This window comes from Choloepus didactylus, chromosome 5, assembly GCF_015220235.1.
Source record: "Choloepus didactylus isolate mChoDid1 chromosome 5, mChoDid1.pri, whole genome shotgun sequence".
Lineage (NCBI taxonomy): Eukaryota > Metazoa > Chordata > Mammalia > Pilosa > Megalonychidae > Choloepus > Choloepus didactylus.
In genome coordinates this window covers 30,260,347-30,276,478 of record NC_051311.1, presented here as the reverse complement: position 1 = coordinate 30,276,478, position 16,132 = coordinate 30,260,347, and the positions used below count along the sequence as shown (strand labels likewise).

General features: G+C 33.5%; 1 protein-coding gene across 2 annotated transcripts in view; it reads left to right on the top strand.

The window, feature by feature from the left end:
- The window catches only part of UBE3C (ubiquitin protein ligase E3C), a 182,202-nt gene that overhangs the window by 35,371 nt on the left and 130,699 nt on the right, over window positions 1-16,132 (top strand). For both annotated transcript variants that reach the window (XM_037835725.1, XM_037835724.1), the window contains exons 2-5: window positions 3,882-3,935; window positions 7,120-7,194; window positions 7,681-7,827; window positions 10,828-10,943. In XM_037835725.1, the coding sequence (XP_037691653.1) occupies window positions 3,882-3,935; window positions 7,120-7,194; window positions 7,681-7,827; window positions 10,828-10,943 (392 nt within the window). The remainder of the gene's footprint in view (window positions 1-3,881; window positions 3,936-7,119; window positions 7,195-7,680; window positions 7,828-10,827; window positions 10,944-16,132) is intronic.

Sequence of the window (16,132 nt, the reverse complement as noted above, 5' to 3'; positions counted from 1 at the left end):
ATAATACATACAAACTGGCAAACCAAAGATAGAAATCTGAGATTTATCCTAGATTCCAAGCTCTTTCTTCCTCTCACAGACATAAGAGTTGTCAATATCTATTTCATCCCTACCTCTCTTTCATTCTGTGCCTTTCCTTCCCCCACAGTTCTGTTTTCTCATGCCTCTGTGCTTCTTCATGGTCTCTTTCCCTCTGCTTGGGATGTTTCCCATCTTGTCATCCTGCTGAACTCACCTTTCCAACATTTATTTCAAATTTACCTTTCTTCTAAGTGTTCTCTGAATCAGTGAGACAGTTTAAAGTTCTTTCTCCATGTTATGTTTTATCCTGTGCATATCCTTAATAAAATGTGTGTTTCATGAGGGCAGGAACCTGTTTTATTCAGGCTTTACCACTAGTATCTAGAACAATGCCTGGCTTACATTAGGTATAATAAATATGCATCTTTTTCTCCCACCAGACTGTACTCCTTGGAACAGATGTTTTATTTATTTTTAAAATATCAAATGCCTATCACTATATGTGACAGATAATAGAAAATAAATATTTGTTGAATGAATAAATAAGTCTACTGTGCCTCATTTGAATGTCTTGATTAAATATTATTCTTTGAGATAGAGAATATAGGAAGACGCTCTGGTTCTGATTTGGAATTTGTTCGGCAAATTCAGGTACTACATATTGACACCTTACATAATTTACAGACAGTGATTGTGTATTCTGTCACCCTTTTCTTTCTATGCTGAACTGGCTTTTTTGACAACCTTTGTTTCCCCGTTCTTTTTCAATTGCTTATTTTACCTTTTCTGGACATTCTATGTCCTGTGTTTCTCAAACCCTCTTCCTTCCCACCCTTTTCTAACTCATTCCATGTTTTGATGAACAAAAATTTTTTGCTGTGACCACCCCCATCCCACCTCCCTCCTTTCTGATATACCTTCCAAATTATTTATGTATTATGGAGACAATGGATATTTTTATTTTTCAAACATAAGATACTATGATGAGACTCCCCAAGTCTCCCTGGCAAGGTGGGACATGGCTCCCAGGGATGAGCCTGGCCCTGGCATCGTGGGATTGAGAAAGCCTTCTTGATCAAAAGGGAGAAAAAAAATGAAACAAAATAAAGTTTCAATGCTAACAGATTTCAAATAGAGTCAAGAGATCATTATATAGCTATTCCTATTTAGTTTCTAGTGTATTAGAATACCTAGAAGGAAATACCTGAATCTTGAACCATAGTCCAGTAGACTTGATTCTTGATCATGATTGTATAACTTATTCTATATAGTTTTTATCATGTTACCATGTGATTGTGAAACCTTGTGACTGACACTGCCTTTATCCGGTGTATGGGCAGATAAGTAATAGAGACTTAAAAAAAAAAAAAATTGGGATAAGGAGTATGGGATGTTTTGGGTGTTCTTTTTTCTTTTTCTTTTTCTTTTTTTTTTTGGAGTAATGAAAATGTTTAAAAATTGACTGGTGATGAATGCACAACTATGTGATGATACTGTGAGCCATTGGTTGTGTACTTTGGATTGATTATATCGTGTGTGAAAATATCTCAATAAAATTGCATTTTGAAAAAAAGATGCTATGATAAAAGTTAATGTTCTTTTTCAAAGTACATAGCACACTGGTAATGGCTTTGGCTCTGAACCAGACTGAGTTCAGATCCTGGCTCTACCACTTTCAAACTTCACTTTTCTGATTTGTAAACTGGAAAATTAGTAGTATTTATCTCAAGGTTGACAAAATGAAAGGGCTTAGAATGTTGCTTAGCATGTAGGTAGTGAGCACTCACTAAGTGTTCGTTTTCTGTATGTTTCAAATGTCCATCTTCCCTCACTGTCATGATAGTCACTGCTCTACTCCTTTCCCTTCTTTGCTAGGGCGCAGTGGTACAGGCAAATCAGTGTTGGCAACTGGGGTTGATCATGGAGATTATTTTCCCATGTAACTTGACTTGCTATGTGTGATTGAGTTCTCCATATATACCTTTCTCTTTTTTTCTGTAAAATATTTATAGAGCACGAGTACTCTTTGAAAGACTCTAAATTTTTTTATTAGAATTTATTGTTGAAATTACACTATCGGTTTTTATGTCCATTGCTTTGATTTGCTTGCTATGTTTACTTTATCAGTTTTGAAATGAGTTATCTTTTTAGAAAATTTTATAGCCCTTGAGGACAGGTAAAATAAATGACCTTTGCATTTATGTGGTATCATCTGCTCAGGGATTTAAATCTACAGGTAATCAAAAGGTTAAGAATATTAATCCTCAACATACCTAACATTGCCTCTTGTACTATTATGGCTCCTCCCATAGCCTAACCTTTAAACTTAAAGTAGAATTTCTGAGACATCCTAGCATTAAACTTGAGCCCAGTTACACTTTTTGGACTATCTATTTGGTTTAAGAAATTTTGCAATCTAGGTACTAAGTTGCAGAGAGCCCAAAGTGCTATTAAACTGGAGTTACTCATTCTTTTAGAATACTTTGTTTTGGTTATAGCAAATGTTCGGTCATTCACTTAATAAATATTTATTGGATACCTACATATGCCAAACATTGAAATAGATCATGGTGAAAAGGTGGTAAGCAAAAGCAGATGTGGTCTTTGCATTCGTGGGACTTTTAGATTAGTTACCACTAAGCTTATTGTATGTTATGGTAAATTTATTAACTGTTGTTTTGCCCGATTATGTCATGTAAGGAAATATTAGCTCTGTAAATAAGACCAAAAATTTAACATATTTTAAATTTTAATTTTTAAATAACAAATGGAGATGGAGGGAAAAGAAATTGCAGGCATATGCATGTTAATTCTTATTCATAAATAAAGATAATGACTAGAACTATTCTGTATTTTGATCTAGAAATAATTTTGAATATCATAACTTTTACCATGCCCCACTCTCCCTTTTAATTAATTAATTAATTTTAAAACAAAATTTTTTCTTCTTTGGACATGTGGTAGATAAAGACTTTTTCTCTGAAATTCAAGAAAGGAAATTTCCTGTAATGGAAAGTATTTTGAGAATTTATTTCTTTGGCTTCAAATTTTGACATCGAGAAATGCGTATTTCTATATACGATGTGTTCATATAGCAATGTCTAATTTTAAATTGACTTAATCACTCACTTTTGGACAGTATTTTGATGTGTATAGTTCTATTAAGAGATTTAAGTTTATTTTTCTAATGATTCATATGTAGTGTTTTGAACCTTTAATTTTATTTTGGGTTAAATATACGAAATTGAACTACCCACATTCTATAGAGTAGAATAAGTTTGGGGGAGGGGAGTTGTCTTCAAGTGTTTCTGAAGTGTTTATACCTTTTCCTCTTACTATTTTAGTTCCTTCCACAAACTAAGTAAGTTTGTTCAAAATTTAGGTTTAATTATGATGAAAACTATTTCTTTTAATTTGATAAAAATAAAAAATCTGAACTTTTTTCATTGAAGTTTTTGTTGAGATAATTGTAGATCACATGCAGTTGTAAGAAGTAGTAGAGAGAGACCCCTTGCACACATTGCCCAGTTTCCCCTCGTATTTTGCAGTACTGAAGTATAATATCACAATCAGGAATATTGATATTGATACAATATACTGATTTTATTCAGATTCACCCAGTTTTACTTATACTCTCTTGTGTGTGTGAAAAAGTAAGATTTTATTCTTAGAAAACTACTGAAATACTCACCTTAGTTATATCCCTGACCTTGGGAAAAATCATTTAACTTGTTGTGCCTTAGATTGATTGGACGATCTTTAGAATCTTTTTTCTGTCAAAACATTCTATAATTTTTGTATGAGAGTATTTTAAAATTTGACAGTAGAAACCTTTTACCTCATTTTCTCTCTTTTTGTAGGAAGAAAAGGCTTCTCTTTTACATCGTACTCAGGAAGAAAGAAGAAAGAGAGAGGTAAAACTGTTTTGAAAGATCCTATGGATAAGCATTTTTCCATTGAAAATTATAATCCTGAGTTTTACTATTATATATACTAGTATATATATAATATCTGATAAAATATCTATTTTATATATGTATATATTATGATTTGGAAGCATTTCTGGATTTGTTAGATTTTATCATAAGTCTTTTATTCTGGAACCAATATAGAAAAGTTGTACCAAAAACGCAGTTTTCAGAATTGAGGAGGAAAATAGGTGTTTAGTTGACTTATTTGCTTATTATATGGCTTCTGGAAGCTCTAGAAAGGCTTAGTATATAATGTTTTATATTTCATCAAGCAAAAAGGAGAAAACGTACTGTTAAGGGATGTATATTAACCATTTGTAAAGAGGGTAAAAGAAAGGAGCTGTTGACATTCCTTGTTTTAAGTTTTAATTTTACAGTTCATCTTTCTGTTGATAATTTTTTGAAATAGCTTTTGTTGTCAATTATTGAGCAACTGTAGTATCTTATGGTCTGCTTTTCTAGGTAGAGATATTTTACAATTCTTCCATTCCTTTAACAATATTTATTGGGAGCTTATTATGTGTGAGGTACTGTTTGGTTGCTGGATATAAACATAGTGAATAAGACAGAAAAGATTCTTGTTTAGAGATAGAAGACAGATATTAACTGAGATACTGAGATTGTGATAAGTGCTATGAAGGCAATAGGGTAATGTGATAGTAACTGGGAAGGCCTCCTTTAGAGATAGGTTAAGGAAGGACTCTGAGGAGGTTAGAGTTGAGTGTATTCTTAAAGGATGAAAAAGAAGCTGCTTTATGAAAAGCTGGAGGAAGAGCATTCTTGGTAAAAGGAATAGCACATGCAAAGACTTTAATGCAGGGTTTCTCAGCCTTGGCACTGTTGACATTTTGGGCCAGATAATTCTTTGTTGTGGAGAACTATCCTGTACATTGTGTATGATGTTTTACAGCACCCATGATTTATGCCAATAACATTCCTTCCCCTCATTGTGACAACCAAAAATGTCTCCAGGATTAAAATGTCCCCTGGGTGACAAAAAGTGCCTTCTGCTGGGAACCACTGGTTAGCCAAAAGTATTTGTTGGTGTCTTTCATCTATTTTGGAAAATTCTTAGCCATTATTTCTTCAGTAGCGCTTCTGTATCATTCTTCCTCTACTCTCCTTCTTGGACTCAAATTACAAATATATCACTTCTTTGCATTGTGTCATATATGTCTCCTATATTCTTTTCTGAATTTTTATTTTTTTGAATATTTTTACTTTGGTCTAGATATTTTCTTCTGACCTAACGTCCAATTTAAAAATTATCTCTTTAGCAATTATTAAATTGCTAATTGTTAAATACAGTTTTTGTATGTTTAGTTCTAGAATTTTCTTTAGTATTCTTTTAAATTTTCAAGTTCTCTTGTCTTTAAATTTCTTGGACATATTAATGATAGATTTTGAAGACAATGTTTAAACTCCCGTATTTGGATCTCTTGTGGGTCTGTTTCTATTGCTTGTCCTCTTGATTTTCAGCTTTTGTCTTTTGCATTCCTGATTATTTTCGGTTGAATGCTGGATGATGTGTATGACAAATTGAAGAGATATTTTCAGGCTCTATGTTTAGATATATTCTTTTAGAGAGCATTACATTTGCTTCTGGTGGACAGTAAAGGTGGGGACAAATCACCTTTAACTAATGTAGAATTGAACTGATTTGAGCTGGGTCTCAGTCTTTTTGAGGATTGATCTTTTTCTAGTTCACTCTTATTCCTAATGTGTAGCTTTTAGGTCCCAACCAAAACGATGGGGGGTTGCCAATACTTCTTCCTCGGTTGACAACTGAATGACTGAAAATAGATGTTTTGAAAACTCATGGGAAGATTTATAAGTTTTTAATTAAGGGATCTTTTAATCATCATAGTAGTGAATAGATTCAAAACTCAGGGGTTTCCTTACTGTAACCATTTCAAGCTTAGAAAGTTTACTTGAAGGATTTGATGTTGGTCTAAAATCCCAAGAATGTTTGAGTGTGTATGTGTATTTCTAGTATGGTAGGTGACATTCATCAAAGACTTGAAACAATGTAAGGTAAGCTCAAGTACAGATTTCAGTGTCACACCTGAGTTTGAATTCTGGCTCTCTTACATCTTTAAGCATGACTTTTTGGAATTCAGTTTCTGCCTCGTTAAAATGGCAGTAATACTCACCTGTAAGATTATTGTGAGAATGAATATGAAATGCATCTCATAGGGCTGGCATATAGTATGCTCTCAACTGGAGGGAGTGCCACTGTTTATGATGATGGTGATGAAGAAGAATATGTGCTTTTGATTACTAAAAATCTTAGAGAATCTCAACTCACTGGAAATTGGAAAATTTTCTGCTTTTAAATAGGAAAGTGACTTTTAAAAATAGTTGTGTTGTTTCCTTACATTCTTTTCCTTTTTAAAATGAAACTGTAAAAAAAGTTTTCCTGTCGTGGTGTTGGTGGGATTGTAAAATGGCATAGCCACTTTAGAGTACAGTTTGGCAGTTCCTCAAAATGTTAAACATAGTTACCATATGACCCAGCAATTCCAGTACCAGTTATATACTCAAGAAAAGTGAAAACATGTCCATACAAAAACTTGTACATGGATATTCATAGCAGCATTATTCATAATAGCTCCAAATTGGAAACAACCCAAATGTCCATCAACTGATAAATGAGTAATCAGTGGAATGTTATTCAGCCATAAAAAGGATGAAGTACTAATACATACTACAACATGGGTAAACTTTGAAAACATCATGGTAAGTGAAGAAGGCCAGACACAAAGGGTCACATATTGTATGATTCCGTTTTTTATGAAATGTCCAGAATAGGCAAATTCAGAGACAGAAAGTAGATTAGTGGTTGTCAGGGGTTGGGGCCAAGGATTGGGATTGGGGAGCAAGGGAGATGAGGAGTATCTGCTAAGAGTATGGGGTTTCTTTTTGAGATGATGAAAGTATTCTAAAATTAGATAGTGATGATGGTTGCACAACTCCATGAATATATGAAAAACCATTGAATTGTACACTTCAAAAGAATGAATTTTATGATGTGTGAATTATAGCTTTTTTTTTTTTAAGTTTTTACTAGCTAAATGTCATTTTCACTCATTTTTACCAATTTCTCTCTCCTCCCTCCGTTATTTAGGAAGAAAGGCGAAGATTGAAAAATGCAATAATTATCCAGTCATTTATTCGAGGCTATAGAGACAGAAAACAGCAAGTAAGTTTGTTTGTTTTTAATACTGAAAAAGAAGTAGGAGGGCATGCAAGAGCTTATTTTAAATATGGCCTGTTTTTATAAGTGACTACTGTTTTGCATGCATTTTTGTGGGTCTCTTTAATGAAAGTTAATGTCGATAATAGCATTTTCCCCATTATTAATTTTATTAGTTACATTTATGTAAAGATTTGTAGTTAGTTGAGTTTTTAGGTAATTTTTAGATAATAAAATACAAAGTGGGGCCAAACCACAAACTGAAGATCACAATAGAAGGAAGGAGTAGAATGTTTTTTTTAAATTGGCATTTAAGGGCCATTCATTACATTCCAAGTTTTTTTTTTTTAACCTTTTACTGACTTGACACTAACAGCATCTTAGTTGTCAATTTTCATTCCTGTAAAAACAATTAACATATATTTAGAACATGATTATATCCTATATATATATATATATATATATATAAATTTTTTTTTTTTTTACTTTCAGTATTCCATCCAAAGAAGTGCATTTGATCGTTGTGCTAGTTTGTCACAATCTGGTGGCACTTTTTCCATTGCTAATGGTTCCAACCTTACCCTTTTGGTAAGGCAGCTTCTGTTTTTTTACAAACAGAATGAAGACTCCAAACGTTTGGTGAGTATTATCTACATTTTTTGGTTAGTATATTTTCCAGCTTTATTTTTTTTTTAAGTGGAAATGTTAAGTATCTGATCAAGAAGTCAAATAAATACCCCTCCAACACAGCTAGCCTTTGTGAACTTTTCTTTAGTAGCTGTAATAGGTCATTTCTGTGGTAGTAAGTCTTTCTGTTTTACCTCTTAAAATATCAGTAATAATTTTCAATAGGCTTTTTCAATTTTTTATTAGTAAAAATAGCAGAGTACTATGTTTACTGAACCCCCTGCCGTGTACCCATTACCAAGCCTTAAAAATCATTAGCACATTGTTTCTTACATAATCTTCCACACTTTCACCTTAGATCATTGTTAAGTGAATCCCTAACATAATATGTTATCTGTGAATAGTTCCGTGTAAATCTCTGAAATATAGGATATCTTTTTTTAACGTCTAATCTATGATGAGGAGTAGTGTGTATGGTGGAAAATATGTATACGATGCACAGATAGTTTTTAAAACTGGAACTTTTATATCCAGTTTCTCAGGAATTTTAAGAGGTCGTATGTAATTGTTAGGTTAAATACATATTTATTCTTAGAAATGTTTGTGTACCTGCAATAAAAATTTCAAACTGTATTAAAAGGGGAGTACACAATGAAAAATAAATCTTCTGTGCTACAAACCATACATCCTAGGGTGATCCCCAAATAAAGTATAAATATAGAGGACAGAGGAATACTTCATTGCTTACCTGATGTTTGGCCTTAAATCCAACATTGCTTCCTGAAGTGAGCTAGGCTGGGATCATTGGAAGAAAAGTAAACTTGAATGTTTGCAAACAAAAATACAAGAAATGAAAATTAATCATATATGGGGAAAAAAGTCATCTACCCAAGTCTTTAAGTTCCCTAATTCCTTACTCTAGGAGCAAGCATAATTCTACTTTTTGTAGTTTATTTATCTTTAATTTTCCTGGAGTTAGTAATTGTCTCATTTTTAAATTTGCCTAGTTTTTAAATGTCTTGATAAAGTCTTCATACACTTTCCAACAGTTCTGTAAAATGCTTCTCAATACAAATGTCCATATGCTGTCAGGAAGTTTATCTGCTCTAGTTCCCTCCCCACCTGTCCTGGTGTGCTATTGCTAGGAACTTGCATCAATTTGGATTGCTTGCTTTCTAGGCTTACCATTAACTTGGGAAAGCCTTTGCTTTGCTTCAGTTTCAGATCTTCTTTTCCTGATTCTGTATCTTTTTGCTTTGTTGATTTATTCCCTTATTTTATTGATATACCCCCTCAGTTGACTTCCTAAGAAAGGATGCCTGGGAGGTAAAGTTTTTAAAACTTTGCTCATCTGCATTTAGCAAATAATAACAGTAACAATAACAACAACAAGGTAGACACGTTAATGTCTAATGTAATGATAATAGATAATTTTTGGATGACACGAGCACATTTGTCAAGATTGTAAAATATAGTATCAAACTCAGTCCAGAAAGTGTTCAAGTATAGTATAGTATCACTACTGGTTTGAGTTTCTTTTTATTTCACAGGCAACTTGAAAATATCTACTTGATTAATAAATAGTTAATGCCTTTTCAAAGAAAAGGTTGAGGCACGTTTATAACTAGCCGCATGTAAGAGGTTATCTTATAACTTCAGCTGGTTCTAATTGAGTCTCATGAAATAAAATAACTATGTTTCACAAAAATATAGTGGAGAGAGTAGAAGGGATTCCTTAACAAGTATGAATTTTAAAAATCATTTATGGCAACTATATACACACTGTATAATCAGGACTCTTAGATGGAAGTGTTCCTGTTTGCTAAAGCCTGCTGGAATGCAAAATACCAGAAATGGATTGGCTTTTATAAAGGGGGTTTATTAGTTCACAAATGTATAGTTCTAAGGCCATAAAAGTTCCAGACTAAGACATCAACAAGAGCATACCTTCACTGAAGAAAGGCTGATGGTATCTGGGTTTCCTCTGTCACATGGGAAGACACATGGTGACGTCTGCTGGTCCTTCTCTCTTGGGCTCTGGTTTCAAAATGTCTTTATCCAAAATGTCTCTGGGTTTTTTCTCTCTTAGTGTCTCTGAGCTCTTCTAAATGTCTCTGCCTTTTATCCTCTCATAGAGGATGCCAGTAAATACAATTAAGACCCATTCTGAATGGGTGGGGTCAAATCTCCATGGAAATAATCTAATCGAAGGGTCCCACTCACAATTGGGTGGGTCACATTTCCAGGGAAACAACCTAAGAAAAAGATGCCACTCACAATAGGTTTGCGCCCACAAGATTGGATTAAAAGAACATGGCTTCTGTGGGGTACGTAATAGATTCAAACCAGCACAAGAAGTGACAGAAATATAACTCAATGTTTGCTTAAATAATCAATTAGTTTCTGTACCCAGAAGAATGGGGAATTTTGGCTAGCCCAGTTACATACCTGAACTTGTATTGCAAATAGTGAGGCCAAAGGATTGTTTGCCCTACCAAAATTTTGTGGAGTCAAGGAATAGGAGTATCCAAAAAGAAGGGATGCTAGAGACACATACATGCACGTACACACACATACACAAATATGCAAAGGGAAAAAGGGAAAAAGCAGAAACAGATACCCTGTGTAACTTATGATTAATATTGTGTTTCTTACATTTTTATTCTGGATTGCTTATTTGTACAAATGAACAGATTTTGTTTCAGATTGACTTAAGCTTTAAGAGTACTTTGTTTCAGTATCTAACTTAGTAATTTAGCCTAATTCTGATGTATTAATCTAAAATGGAAACATCAAAACATTATACATATACTAACTAAAGCCTTATGTAGAAGATTTTCTTTTTATCAAGTTTTGGTTAGATTTGATTGAGTTTATTTACCACTTAAAGATATTTGAAATATTATGTAAATTAGAAAGCTTAATTTAAATTTAACTTAAATCAAAATTGAAGTTTTGAATTTTTGAAATTTTCAAATTGAAGGTTCTAATTTATTTGTTTTGCTATTTCAGATATGGATGTATCAGAATTTAATTAAGTACAGTTCATTGTTTGTCAAGCAGTTGGATGGATCTGAGAGACTAACATGCTTATTTCAAATCAAGAGGTTGCTGAGCCTGTGTTGCAGGTAAACTCCATCTTATTCAGGGATTTTATATAATATGTTGATCACTTTGAATGTCTAGAGGAACATCTTTTGATTTTGATTTTTGAGATGGTGGCTTTTCCGCAATTTTTTTGAGAATGTGGAATGTTCTGTTTATTACTATTTACACTCTAGGTTGATTCTGGCCTGTATGATATAAACATTAAAATGCAGATATAAATAATTTCCAGATGATATTTCCTTCCAAGGATGTTGTGGAATTGGTTTATAAAATGTTAGACTTCTTGGTTATTAGTGAGTGGACTGGCCAACTGAGTGGATGCCTGATGTAAGAATGATTCATTCTCTAAATGTTTCTACTGAAATAAAATTTGGAAACTACCTTTTTAGAATATGCCTTTCATCAGGCTCTTTTATTATTTATGTATGAACTTTAAAATAAGTCACTTCCATGACTTTTTGGGATTCATTCAACAAAATAACACTTTTTTAATGATGTGAATTATATTATCTGAATGAGAGACCAAGATAATTTTTAAAAATTGCCTATATCTGTAACAGTGATAGAATTTTGAAATGTTTCTGAGCCTTCAATATAAGTTCAGTTATTTTCTGGAAGTTGCATGTAATAAGGATTATTTAGGATTGCTGTCAGAAATAGACCTCAGATGAGATACTAAAAATAATCCACCCTTTATTTTTGTTGTTACTAACTGATCTTTCCAAAATAATTTGCTGAACTAAAGATAGGAACAGAGAACTTGATAGAAGAGAGAACCAGGAGGATCATGATTATGAAGAATTCCTGTTTTTTTACTAACTGCTTTTACTTTGAAAAACACAGTATACATTTATTCTCCAAAGCAGGAGTTGGCAGACTTTTTCTGTAAGTGACCAGTTTGTAAATATTTTAGGGTTTGTGGGCCACATATGGGCTCTGTACGTATTTTTCTTCTTCTTCTTTTTTTCTATCTTATAACCCTTTAAAAATGTGAAAAGCACTCTTCACTTGAGAACCATATAGGCTGTTTGTTTCAGTAGAGTATAAATATATTCTATCAACTTTTCTGTGTTTGAAATTTTTTAAAATAAAAAATTGGAAAAGAAGGGACAAATTATATTTTGATATACCATATATTAAAATTACCTACTGAATCCATATCTTCAAAAGTTAGAGCAGGTATCCGCAAACTATGGCCCATAGGTTACATAAGTAAATATTTTGAAAAAAAAAATTTTTTTTAAGGTAATGAGTATTTAAATTTCTTGCATTTCTTCTTATGTGAGTTTACATGGGAAACAATATTGGAGTTTGTTGATCAGTTCTTTCATTTATTTAAAAAATATTTATTGAGTTACTAATAAATGGTAGGCACAGTTCTAAGCACTGGAGATATAACTGTGACAAGTCGGAGAGGTCCTTGCTCTCCTGGCCTGGTTTATTTAGTCTGGAAGAGTGAGAATAAACAAAATAAATATGAAAAATGTATAGTATATTGAATAATTTTAAGTGTTGAGGAGGAAAGGGGAATGTGAAATTTTGAGAGATGTGCGTGTGTCTGGCAGGGAAAGGTCTCACTGAGAAGATGACTTTTGAGTCAGAAACTGGAGTTAGTGATGGAACTGTTATGCTAATTATTGGGGAGCTGAGCATTGGAGTGGAGGAATTAACAAAAATAAAAGCCCTGTGGCTGCCTCTTGCCAGGTATTGTGGGGAGTAATGAGTGGGAAGTATAAGGAGCTGATGTGAAGGAGGTAAGAGAGCAATGAAGATTAATGTAGGGTCTGGTAGACCTTTTTAAGGACTTTGGCTTTTATGCTGAGAAAGCAGGAAAGCCAAGGGAGAGGCTTTTTGTTTTTGTTTTTGTTTTTTTCTGTTTTCCTTATCTTTATATCTTTTTAATGCAAATTTATTGAGATATATTCACATACCAGACAGTCATCCAAAGTGTACAATCAGTGGTTCATAGTATCATCATACAGTTGTGCATTCATCACCATAATCAATTTTTGAACATTTTCATTACTCCAAAAATAAAAAATAATAAAAATAAAAAAGAACACCCCAAACATCCCAAATCCCTTATTGCCCCTATTATTAATTTATTTTTTGTCTTTATTTTCTCTTCTGTCCATACACTGGATAAAGGGAGTGTCAGTCTCAAGGTTTTCACATTACGTAGGCACACCATAAAAGCTATATAGTTATACAGTCACCTTCAAGAATCAAGGCTACTGGATTACCATTCAATAGTTTCAGGTATTTCCTTCTAGCTGTTGGAAATAACACTAAAAACTAAAAAGGGATATCTATATACCGCATAAGAATGACCTCTAGATTGACCTCTCGACTCTATTTGAAATCTCTTAGCATTGAAACTTTATTTTATTTCATTTCTTTTCCCCCTTTTGGCCAAGAAGGTTTTCTCAATCCCATGATGCCAGGGCCAGGCTCGTCCCTGGGAGTCATGGTCCCACATTGCCACGAGATTTACACCCCTGGGAGTCATGTCCCACATAGGGGGAGGGCAGTGAGTTTACTGCGAAGTTGGCCTAGAGAAAGGGGTCACATCTGAGCAACAAAAAAGGTTCTCTGGGGGTGATTTTTAGGCACAATTATAAGTAGGATTAGTTTCTCCTTTGCAGGAGTAAGTATTATAAGGGCAAGCTCCAAGATCAAGGGATTGGCCTGTCAAATTGGTAGTCCTCCATACTTGCAAGAATATCAGGAATTCCCCAGGTGGGGAAGTTTAATATTTCCACTTTTCCCCAGCCCTCAAGGGGGTTTTGAAAATACTTTTTTATTCTCTGCCCAAATACCTCTGGGATGTATCAGAACATCACATTAACCTGTACAAACCAAGATCTCACTCCCTCTTCAAGGTTCCATGCAATTATGGTGTTTGAATAAACTGACCACACAAGTTAAATTAGATAGTTTGCTAAAGAAAATATAAATATAAATATAAATTTTGCACCAAATAAACATCTCTTCAAGGGAAAGTTTTGAGCAAACAATGACATGATCTAAATTTTTTTTTCTGTCTCTTTTTAAGTTTTTGTTATGAAAATTTTCAGTCGTTTCAAATGTGATGAGGAGCACTAGGGGAACATAATGCTAAATGAGATCAACTGATTTGTTTAGAGAAGAGAATAAAAGACTGATCCCTGGGGGCACTCCCAACATTAAGAGGCCATGGAGAAGAGGAGGAAGGAACCAGTGAGCTCAGAAAACCAAGAAAGTTGGTTGGAATCTAAGTAAAAAAATCATTGTGAAGGATGGAGGAGTGATCCCTTATGTCAAATGTTGCTGATTCGTCAATAAAATGAAATTAGAGAATTGATCATTGAGTTTGGTAATATTAAATATTATTTTCAGAAACAAAGAGGTAAAATTGGGGCTCTCATATCTAAAATGAATATGTGTTAAAGATTTTATTTAATGCATTAGTTAATGAGAGAACCAGTAAGATGTTACAACTGGTTCAAATGAGGATTTGCCTTATGTTTTCTATCTGACAAACTTTTGCATTGCTAGGATATGGAGTAATGTGCATATATCAATGCATAATTTGCATCCTATCAGTTTCTTTCTTTCTTTCTTTTTTTTTTTTTTTTTGCTAGTAGTCTTCTATCTCCGCAGAATTGTCAAAGACAAAGGTGAGATAATCCCATGGGGGGGCTAGGCAAGATCCCACTAATCTCTCTCTTTTGTTTTTTTTTGGTCTTTTCCAAAGTCTTTCACAATTTTTCCCATTAGTAATAGCATTGGTGACTTTGATGAGAGCAGTAGTGGGGCAAAAATGGATTGGATTGGGTTTAAAAGAATGGGAGGAGAGGAATTGTAAATCAGGAGTAGAGATATTCTGCAGCAAAGGGGAACAAAAACATGGAATTGCTGAAGGCAGTGGGATTTGGAGATTATTTTTAAATTGGAAAAATTAATAGTGTGCTTGCTGGTGATCCAGTATGAGAAGGGAAATTTATAATGCAGGAGAAAGAATTGCTGGAGTAATGTTGAGAAAGTGAGAGAGGAGATGATGTAGTTTGAAGGTTATGTATAGGGTTTGGCCTTGGAGGGGGCAAGGCTAATTTATTCATATTATCAAGAGGCAAATAACCTAATTTAAAAAATTGGGTAGAAGATTCAAGCAGACACTTTAGAAAAGAAAATGATGGAATTACCAACAAGCTCTTGAAAGGATATTCAATATTATTAGTAATCAGGGAAATACAAATTAAAATCCCACTGAGATTCAACACACCTATTAAATGGTTAAAATTTAAAAAAAACTGAACCTCTGAGACTCTCTCATACACTGCTGGAACAGTTTGGTTTTTTCTTATAAAGTTAAAAATGACCCAGCAATTTCTACTCCTGGGAATTTAGCCAAGAGCAATGAAACATAGATCCACAAAAAGACTTGTCCTTGAATGTTCATAGCAGCAAAAGACTGGAAAAGACCCAAATGTCAGTCAACATGTAAGTGAATACTCAAAATGTGGTATTTCTAAGCAGTGGAATATTACTCAGGAATTAAAAGGGATGGATTACTGATGGATGAATCGCAGAAAAATGCTGAATGAAAGAATGTAGACACTAATGAGTACGTATGGTATGTGTCCTTATATAAAATAGAAATTCTCGTTGCAAACTAATCTATGGTGACAGAAAGCAGTGGTTACCAAAGTGGAATTGTAGGAAGAAATTGACCAGAGAGGGCCAAGAGGAAACTTTTGAGGTAGTAGAAATGTTCTGTCTTGATGGTAGTGTAATCTGTAAGAACTCATTGTATTGCCTACTTTAAATAGGTGTAAATGTAAATTTTGTTTCCATAAAGGTTTTTTTTTCCTAAAGAAAAGGCATTTTTTTAAAAGAAGGCTTAATTTTGTGACAGCTAAATCTTCCCTTCTGCCTGCAGTTCTCATGGTAAGAAGGAAAGGTTTGGCTAAAATGATAGATGACTTAGAACCAGAAACATATTGTCTGTTCTGTTCAGAGGATGTTACAGGCAAAGTCTTGAAGGCGTCTTTGAAGGAGACGATATATACTTTTAGAGAGATCTTTATCTGAGTTGAATTAGATGTAGCTTCTCTTTGTACTATCCATGTATTATAACACTTATCACATTGTGCAATCTTTGTTTTTTTCTTGTCAGTTTTTCCTTTATGATTGTATATTTTCCGTCTTTTAAAAACTCTGAAAACTC